The 10,164-nt window shown below is 37.0% G+C and overlaps 1 protein-coding gene across 1 annotated transcript; it reads left to right on the top strand.

Moving 5' to 3' along the window:
• The first annotated feature begins 2,437 nt into the window (after nucleotides 1-2,437).
• On the top strand, nucleotides 2,438-7,202 carry LOC147498635 (importin subunit alpha-1-like). The gene is made up of 12 exons (XM_086560576.1): nucleotides 2,438-2,562; nucleotides 2,660-2,879; nucleotides 3,024-3,120; nucleotides 3,199-3,290; nucleotides 3,382-3,513; nucleotides 3,642-3,827; nucleotides 3,921-4,084; nucleotides 4,185-4,263; nucleotides 5,341-5,469; nucleotides 5,787-5,914; nucleotides 5,998-6,378; nucleotides 6,574-7,202. The coding sequence occupies exons 2-11, from the start codon at nucleotides 2,661-2,663 to the stop codon at nucleotides 6,374-6,376; spliced, it is 1,605 nt and encodes a 534-aa protein (XP_086416702.1). The 5' UTR covers nucleotides 2,438-2,562; nucleotide 2,660; the 3' UTR covers nucleotides 6,377-6,378; nucleotides 6,574-7,202.
• The last annotated feature ends 2,962 nt before the right edge of the window (nucleotides 7,203-10,164 follow it).

Here is a 10,164-nt window from a genome sequence, read left to right on the forward strand (position 1 = left end):
AACAATTGGATCTTCATTAACAAATATTCACGCCTTGCAAAAAACCCCATATTTTTGAATTGAGAAATTTGCGGACCTTGTTGTAGTATATTTCTTTCCTTTTGATGTGGTTGCTTGTTCATTTAGATCCGTTGTTGTAGTTGGAGTAGATAGAAATTTTGTGAGAATTATGAGCAAATTGTGAGAAAGTTGTGTATAAATATGCAATTTCATAAAAGCTAGCCGTTTATGCCGTCTGTTGCAACTTAATAGACATACCACATAACTCCCAAACTTTACAACTGCTAAAAAAATGTGATTAGAATGATTTTTTAACTTTGGGCAACCAAATTTGGCTGGGTAAGCTAAAAAGCCTATGTGACACCTTTTAGCAGCTCTCCATCAGACTTGTTCTTATCACGTGGCTATATTATTCCTCAAAAGAACAACTAAAACTTTATATATTACCTACCAGCAAGGCCCAGTCCAGTAATAAAGCATGATACAATCAAACCAGCCCAATAATGAAACAAACCCAATATTAACATAACAGGCCCAAAGTAATATAGCAAGATAACCAAAGAAGTGGTCCAACTCAAGCATAACCAAAAATTTTGAGCCTAGTCCACAAAAAAGCATGATATATAATAGGTCTCCAATACACATTAAACTAGATTGTACGCCCGTGCATATGCACTGGCTCTTTTGAAAACATTTAGATATTTTTTAGAAAATTGGGACTATCATTTTAGTCGTTAACCTATTTTAATTTTCTAACAAATTGTTTTTAATTAAGTTTTAAAAACCAATTTTTTCAATTGGAAGAGAGATTCTATTTTAATAGGAGAATGATTCTCGAGAAAAATTTCTATTGTAAAAAATGATTTATGTTTTCAAATAGGAGAGAAATTTATGTTTTAATAGGAGATGACGTGGAATTTTAATAGAGCTCGAAAAATACCCTTGTGAGAGCTTTAATTATTAAGATTAGCTTGTAGGCCCGTGCATACGCACCGACTATTTTGAAAATATTTAGATTTTTTAAAAAAAATTAAGGCTATCATTTTAGTCGCTAACACGTTTTAATTTTCTAATAAATTGTTTTAAATTAAGTTTTAAAAGCCCATTTTTTTTAATTGGGAGAGAAATTCTATTTTAATAGGAGAATGATTTCCGTTTTAATTAGATATGCTAGATTTTCCCTTAATTTTCAATAGAGATGAATTCCAATTTTAATATGAGAATGATTCCTGCTTTAATTAGAAGTGCTAGAATTCACGTTTTAATAGGAGAATAATTCTCATTATAATAAGAGATGAATTTCCGTTGTAAAAAAAGATTTTCATTTTTTAAATAAGAGAGAAATTCCGGTTTTGATGATATGAAATTTTAATAGAGCTTGAAAAATACCTTCGTGGGAGCTTTAACCCGTGCATACGCACCGACTCTTTTAAAAACTTGTTCAACAATCATAACTATACATATATAAATTTTCTAACAAATCGTGATTCATGTTTTCGTCGTTAACCCGTTTTAATTTCTTAACAAATTATTTTAATCAAGTCTTAAAAACCCGTTTTAATTTATTAACAAATTATTTTAATCAAGTCTTAAAAACCCGTTTTAATTTCTCAACAAATTATTTTAATTAAGTTTTAAAAACCCGTTTTTTAATTGAGGGATGGATCTCGTTTTTAATTTAGAAGTGTGATTCTCATTTTTAATAAGAGAAGAATTCTCGTTTTAATTAGAAGTGTTAGATTTTTTTTTTTTAATAGGAGAAAAATTTCCGTTTGAATTAAAAGTGTTAGATTTTTTTTTAGGAATTGATGATGTGGAATTTTAAGAGAGCTAGTAAAATACCCCATACACAAATTAATCTAAACCTATTGCTACACAAACAAATACTAAAACAATTGCATTAAATCCAAACTATAACATAATCCGCGTACCAAAATAAAACGAATTATATTTTTCTGGATAATTTTGACAGTGCAGGATTAATTCAAACCACTAGCATATATGTATATCATTGCATTAAAATTACCTACTTAAGTAGTCAAAATAAGACTACATTTATGGTAGTGCACACATACAATGACCGTATTATCGTTAGGTGAAATTCCAAGTCATTACAGTATAATTTTGGATTCTCTAAATATAAAATAAAAACCCAAAGAATCCAAACCGATGGGGAACCGTAAAAAATAGAAGCGAAACTGAAACAGGTGAGAACCAAACCGAAATGACACCGTAGATCTACTCTCATCCAAAATTCAAGTATGGGACAGTTTTCAAGATCAAGCAGCTCATTATTTGGTCAAGTTCGTTCTGGAACGGGCCAAGGGTAAAATTCTTTTGGACCCATTGGGCAACTTGTCGGTGACTCAAGCCCAAGTAAATTATTTTCACACCAACCGTTAATCACATCCCACCAAACAAATCTCCACCGTCGAATCCCAAACCCAATGGCACCACCTGTAAATAACACAAACACACTCCCTATAAATACCCCGACTCCACTTTTCAATATGTTTTCTCCATCCTCATTTTTTTTTCTCTCTCTTTACTCAACTTTTTCAGGTACGCTTTTCTCCATTTATCTCTCTCTCTCTCTCTTAGGGTTTGAAATTTAAATCGATATTGATTTTTGTTTTTTAATTGTTTTTTGAGATTTAAGGATGTCGCTAAGGCCGAATGCAAGGACTGAAGTACGAAGGAATCGATATAAAGTAGCAGTAGATGCAGAAGAAGGAAGGAGAAGAAGAGAAGATAATATGGTTGAGATTCGTAAGAATAAAAGAGAAGAATCTTTACAGAAGAAACGTAGAGAAGGCATGACGTCAGCTAATCAACAACAGTTTCCGTCTTCTATTCATCAATCTCAAATCGAGAAAAAGGTATAAATTAATAATTATAAAATCTTAATTTTTTTTTATCAATTAGGGTTTTTTAATTTAGTGAATTTTATTGATTTGGGATTTATTTGTGATTAGGGTTAAATTGATGAGAAAATTGGGGGGTTTTCTTATTTGATTGTGCAGTTGGAGAGTTTACCATCGATGGTTGCGGGAGTGTGGATGGATGATAATGCTTTGCAGCTTGAATCGACTACGCAGTTTCGGAAGTTGCTTTCCATTGGTAAGTGTTTTGTTATTAGTTTTTATTTATTTTGGTGCAATTTGTGACTGTGTTGTATTGTGAATTGTTTATGTATAGAGCGAAGCCCGCCAATTGAGGAAGTGATTCAATCGGGGGTGGTTCCGCGTTTTGTGGAGTTTCTTAGGAGGGAGGACTTTCCACAACTTCAGGTTTGTTAAATGCTGTTTTTACGGTGTTTGAGTAGTGAGTACTATTTGTGTTGATTATAATGTTGTTTTGATTTTTTTTGGGTTTGAGCAGTTTGAGGCAGCTTGGGCACTTACCAATATTGCTTCTGGAACGTCTGAGAACACCAGGGTTGTAATTGATCATGGGGCTGTTCCTATCTTTGTGCAACTTCTTGGTTCTCCGAGTGATGATGTGAGAGAGCAGGTATATATAACATGGACACTGCATTTGTGTTTCCTATTCAATTGTGTGTTTGATAACTGAAAACAGAGGTTGTGCATTTTTGTAGAAACTTAGCATGCTGACAGACTATTTTGTTTTGGCAAATGTAGGCTGTTTGGGCACTCGGTAATGTTGCTGGTGATTCTCCCAAATGTCGGGACCTTGTCCTTGGACATGGGGCATTAATTCCTCTGCTGGCACAGTTGAATGAGCATGCCAAACTCTCTATGTTGAGAAATGCAACATGGACTCTATCCAATTTCTGCAGAGGCAAACCACAACCTCCATTTGAACAGGTTAGTGATGAGTTGCATTTTATTTATTTGTGGGGTTATTAAGAGGTTGGGATTACTAACGATGTTATGTTCCTTTCGAAAACAATATGGCAGACAAAACCTGCACTTCCAGCGCTTGAGCGTCTTATTCATTCAAATGATGAAGAAGTCTTAACTGATGCGTGCTGGGCATTATCTTACCTTTCTGATGGTACAAACGATAAAATCCAAGCTGTTATTGAAGCGGGAGTTTGCCCTAGACTTGTGGAGCTGTTGCTGTGAGTACTGAATTTGATTCAATTAAGTAATTTTCAATCAAGTTCGGTTTCCTACCATGCTTTATACTCGAGACCTAATTTGCAACTTATATTGTTTTAGGCATCCGTCTCCCTCAGTGCTCATTCCTGCCCTTCGCACGGTTGGAAATATTGTTACTGGAGATGATCTTCAAACTCAGGTAGCATTAAATATCTTAATTTATGCTTTGTTCTCTTTTGCTCCAGTTGATGACATATTCCTTTTGCTGAGCACTTATTTTACATCTAGATTCTTTTTTGGAAGTTTATAAATGTTGTGTGGCCCAATGGAAAATTGGTGATAAGTAGTTGTCTGGTGTCTGTAATGGGTCTCATCTGGTATGCATTCTAGTTGCACACCATAAATTATTCCTCCGGGAGGGATGGGTTGATCAGTTGTTGGTTTGTGTGGGTGCCTGCTCCCCACATTTAGCAAATATATGCTCCATTACAGAGATTGCTCTTGACATAGCCAGAGCATAAAATATTAGTGCTAGTTGGAATCTTAATGTAAAAGAGTAGGGCCTTTCTAATTACAATTTGTAATTATACAGCATGATGAAAAAATTTATTTGAAATTTGTATGTGTTATACTTAATTGCCTTAGATTATGTATGTGTTAGCAATTTTCGAAACTTCAAATTCAAAATATAAAAATTATATTCCTACCGGGCAAGGCAAAACATGAACGAAAATCATTAGACAGCCACTTAGCTGTAAAACAGATGTGATTTACGATTACTTTTATTCCTTTTCCCTACTTTTTACATGACTGGTAATACAAGATATGAGTTACGAGTAAATAATAGAGGACAGTGTAGAGTGAAGATGGCTTAGAAAAACAAGAGGGCTTCACAAGGAAAAATAATGGCATTCGTCACAAAGGTATCTTGGTGGTCCGGAATCAAGTGTCCCTCGTTTGAGCCATAGGGGAGTGTTTCTCTTCAGCCTGCTCTAGATGAAATAAGAAAAGGAACTATACTGAAATTTGATATATTATACTTCAGTGACATAACAAAGTGGGCAATAGTTATATTGTGTTTTATATAAGCACAATATATTAGGTAAGGTACTTTATATATTAGGCAATAGCTTTACTACTTTATATCTTGGTACTTCAGTGAGCAACCATGTTTTACACTTACACTTCTTATGAAAGTTGCTCATTTGAGTTATCACACCTCGATACTGCTTAGTTGCATTGTGTTTTAATTTTTTAATTTTTATTTTTTCCCCAGTTCATCATCAATCAGCAAGCTCTTCCATGCCTTTTGAATCTGTTGACGCACAATCATAAGAAAAGTATTAAGAAAGAAGCTTGCTGGACCATCTCCAACATCACAGCTGGAAATAAAGAACAGATACAGGTTTACTGCATTCCTTTCTTGAATGTCATTTCTTTTCCTCTTTGGATCTTGTGACTGATTACTTGCCTAGTGCATGGAGGGTGTCAAATGAGGTCTTTATCTTTTGGAATTGACACATGCTTGTGACAGATCTATTAAACCATTAAGTATAAATGGATAAAAGAAATTAACTCACTTGGAAGCATGTTAAAAATTCAATGAACACTTGTGTTTTTTATTACCACCGTTGATGTACTTACTAATCTTTGCAGACTGTGCCTCTTACTGTAGTATATGGATTGATCATGAGATTAATCTCTACTTTATAATTTGTGCAGGCTGTGATTGCGGCTGATATTATTAGACCTCTTGTACATCTTCTCCAAACTGCTGAGTTTGATATCAAGAAAGAAGCTGCTTGGGCAATCTCAAATGCTACTTCTGGTGGCGATAATGAGCAAACTAAGTATGATTCTTTTCATTATCTTTTTCCTCTTTAGTTATTATAGTTTGAATGTGCATTTATCTGTTTGTTGTCCTGGATGTTAGGTACCTTGTGAGCCAGGGTTGTATAAGACCATTATGTGATCTACTTGTCTGTCCTGATCCAAGAATAGTTACTGTTTGTCTGGAAGGGCTTGAGAATATTTTGAAGGTTGGAGAAGCTGAGAAGAATGCAGGCCACACTGAAGGCATGAACGTCTTTGCTCAACTTATTGATGAGGCGGAGGGCTTGGAGAAGATTGAGAACCTCCAAAGCCATGACAACACTGAGATTTATGAGAAAGCAGTGAAGATCCTTGAGACTTATTGGTTGGAGGATGATGAGGAGGCAGCAGCAGATCCTCCTGGTGATGCTGCACAACCTGGCTTCAACTTTGGAGGAAGTGAGCATCCAGTCCCTTCTGGTGGATTCAACTTTGGTTGAAGGTAAGATTATTAGATGCTCTGTGGATTGTATATACTCTCTTTATGCAGTTCTTTTGCGAAACAAAATGTTTTCTTTAATTTTCCTTTACTAGTGCTAGTATTACTGGTTGGACATTCTGCAAAGTCCATCCGGAACAGGGAATTAGTGTTGAAGATGTATTTGCTCTGTTCACTAATTTCTGCTGAATATTGCAGGTTTAAAAGGAAGTTGTGTGAAGATGCGGAAACCAATGCAGGTGAGGGTGTAGGTCGGGTTGAGGTCGGGTCGTGTCTTGTTGTCGCGTTGTCCGGGGGTCCTTTCTGGTCCAGTCTCAGGTTGTGATTGAGGAAGTGCCAAAGCGTGGTAAAGTCCTATAGTGATCACAAATAAAAGAGCAGCGGAGGGGTTTTGAAGGAGACATCATGGTCGGGGGTATGGGGGCATACAGGTCAGGTGGTCTATCCCAAGGGTGGGAAGCAATGGGAGTTATGGTCGTCAGAAGTGAGTTGGGGCATTAGAAAAATGATATTCTTAATTGAGTCCTTCAATTTCTTATTGTGTTTCAGTGTAGCAGTAGTTACTGCTAGGTCGGTCGGTATATTGTTGTTTCAGGTTCTCTATTTGATGCAGTCTTGGCTAGTGTATAGCTAGGTGAAAGATACAGAAAACAGCTGTTGTCCAGGTTGTCTGTCATGTCTTATCTGAGTTATTTTATTTTGATTTAAAGGGTTTTGTTCCTTACTTCCAACAAAGTATTTATATGAGAAATATTTGGAGGTGTTTTGTGGAAAACAATGTGAAATATTATTGGATTAAGAATTTATGATAGTTGTTAGTGTGTTAATGCTGTTATTTGTAACGTTCATGAGTTTAGATTTGAAGAGATATGGGTATGTATTCTTCATATGTTCTAGTTGTTAATCAGGAGCGAGGACTTGTTCAAAGGATTGCAATTGAGTTGGACGAGGATGGGCCGGATGGAAATAGTAGGATATACATGTAAGGTAAACAGGTTTCATATGTGGAGGCTTTAAGTTGTTAATCAGGACTCATTCGAAGGATTGTCAGGACTCGTTCGAAGGATTGCAATTGTGTTGGAAGTGGATGGGCCTGATGGAAATAGTAGATATACATGTAAGGTGATCAGGTTTCATATGTTCTAGAGATATACATGGGAGGTGAACAGGTTTCATTGGGTGTACTTGTGTGGTTTAAAGAACTGTGTTTTCATATATCTATTAGCTCTTATAAATAAATCTAAACAAATGATACTGTTAGTCTGTAAGAGATTTTAAGAGCATCTTTAGCAGTGATATCAACCTAGCATCAAACACCAAATTTTCATGTTGGTGTTTTTTCAACTTCAGCAGTACTACATGTTGATGAAAACACTAAAAAAATACCAAACCAAACACCAAATCGACCAATATTTGGTTCCAGGTTTGATGCTGTACCAAACCAAACACCAAATCGATCAATATTTGGTTCCAGGTTTGATGTTGTATCAAATCACTCATGCGGTTTGAGAAACACCGTACGGTTTTGGCAAAACCGCGTGGGCTTGGGCTGCTAAATGGGCTTCTATGGCGCGGTTTTGGCAAAACTGCATGGGCTTAGGCTTCAATGGGTGCGGTTTTGCCAAAACCGCGTGCGTTTTTTTTGAAAATTAGAACTGTGGTGTATAGAACTTGAAAAATTATTAGTTGTGCATAGAAGTTAAGAAATTAACAATTGTGCAATTGAAGAAATTAAGAATTGTAATTCAAAATCGAAAAAATTAAAGAAATTAAAAATCTATGATTATGATTATGATTATGCAGTCCAAAATCTATGATTATGATATAATCATATAATATCTAAAATAATCCAAAACCTATCATATTACATCAAATTTATTTAGCTCTCTTCTTACGTCCCTTACCACTCGATCCCTCTCCTCTCTCTATTTGGACGTTCCGAAGCTGCTCCTCTAAGTTCCTAATCTGAGACTGATGATCTTCTCTTCCAGCACGGAATTAACTACTTTAGCCTGAAGTTCCTCATATCCTCCTTGATGTTCTTTAGCGTGTACACTTGCTGCGATATCCTCATACGCTTTTACGAAGTCTCGTCATATGCACGCGGATTGCCGATATGTCCGAGAATATGCCTCCTCTTTTCTTGGCTATAATGATACGGCGGCCCTCATCCCATCAAACATGAGAACACGGTTCTCATATCTTTCCAACCCTCGGCCGAAAATCCAAGAAAATACAAATGTGAGTACATATTATATATATAATGAAGAAGATAAATAAAACAATTAAACTCACCATGGTATCTTCGATCAATATGCGGCTCTAACTCGGAGAAACGAAAGCATGAGGCACCTCGGAATGGAAATATAAGTAGGCTCCCCATCAGTCCACACACGGCAAACATCCGAGGATTCTTGGCGCATTACCGAGCCGGTGATATGCATTCAGAGGTTGTGGTTGTAAACAGTGTCGTGGCGGATGAGGAATCACGTAGCTCACGCCTCATCCCTTCCAGCCCACAAACTCAAAGTTGCTAGCCCGACCAACAGGGAGGCAACAACGGACCCATGGAGACACGGTTCCACCATCTATAATCTTGACGCCAGCCTCCGCTTAACAACAAAAGAAGACGATCCGCCAAGGACCACCACCGGGCATGAACTTCATGAACTTGAATTCTACCCCACGACTTTGATCACTAACATCCGGCATGGGAGCACATGGAACTCCATAACGCCCAAATCATCCGCCTCCAACATTTGTCGCCACGCGGTACCAAATTTGGCATCCCACGCGGCAAAACAACTCGCGGACGTGACAACACACAAGCATCTTTGTACCGGATCGTCAAAGGCGAGACAAACGCCAAGGTCTCCACTCAATAGATGACAATGATCTAATATCAATCTCGAGCACGAGCCATACGGATATTATTCCTAATCGCCCTCGTTACGAGTCAAGTGAGGCCCGACGACCAACTAGCAAATCTAGGGCGAGTATCGGCCGATCATGTCTATGTTAGGACAAAGACATCGAAAGTACTCATAAAATCAAATCTCTAAAAGTCCCGTGAATCCCAATCCGGGGACTTCTACTTCCGAATGTCTTTGAAGCTTTATCTAACGCCGATATCAATGTGGCATATACTGAGCTACCCAGGTTATAATCCCTCATAGTATGCAAATCAGATACATAAGCATAATATCCCAGTCGTACCGTAGAATGACCATTGGGAAACAAAACATGCCCAATAAAAAACATTAAAAAAGCCCTAACATACTGATCAGCACCCTCACTACCCCGGTAGAATAGTCAAAGCTAACTCCGCTCGTGTATCAGGATGCAAGAGGGGTTCCATATATGCAGTCTTAATATGAGATAGCTTAATCCCAGAAGAATCATAAGCATCCGCACCCAAACGAGGAAAACTCACAAGCATACTATCCATATTCTCATAATGTGTATGAAAAGGTATCGTTTGGCCTATACCGATACTCAACCCAGAAATCATAGTGAAGTCTAGTGGTGTGAACCCTAACTCCGCACAAGAAAAATGAAATGTATGAGTTCTACTCCACCATCTTTCTACTAAAGCTATGACTCTTCGCTTGTCCAACCTTCATCATAATCCGTATCAATCAAAATACCCAAAGGTGTATACAAAATACTATCTCTAATATGTACAAACTCATCCAAACTCCTAATAACCTTCCACCACTCTCTAACACCAAGTAAATCCGATCTAACTCGGTAGTCAACAACATGCTGATATTATATTAAAAAAAAATA

Source organism: Coptis chinensis, chromosome 5 (genome assembly GCF_015680905.1).
Source record: "Coptis chinensis isolate HL-2020 chromosome 5, ASM1568090v1, whole genome shotgun sequence".
Lineage (NCBI taxonomy): Eukaryota > Viridiplantae > Streptophyta > Magnoliopsida > Ranunculales > Ranunculaceae > Coptis > Coptis chinensis.

Bases quoted from the DNA above. Each gene is read 5' to 3' on its own strand.
- LOC147498635 (XM_086560576.1), top strand. From the start codon at position 2,661: ATGTCGCTAAGGCCGAATGCAAGGACTGAAGTACGAAGGAATCGATAT. The intron at 2,880-3,023 runs GTATAAATTAAT...TTGATTGTGCAG, and splicing joins AATCTCAAATCGAGAAAAAG to TTGGAGAGTTTACCATCGAT. The intron at 3,828-3,920 runs GTTAGTGATGAG...ACAATATGGCAG, and splicing joins CACAACCTCCATTTGAACAG to ACAAAACCTGCACTTCCAGC.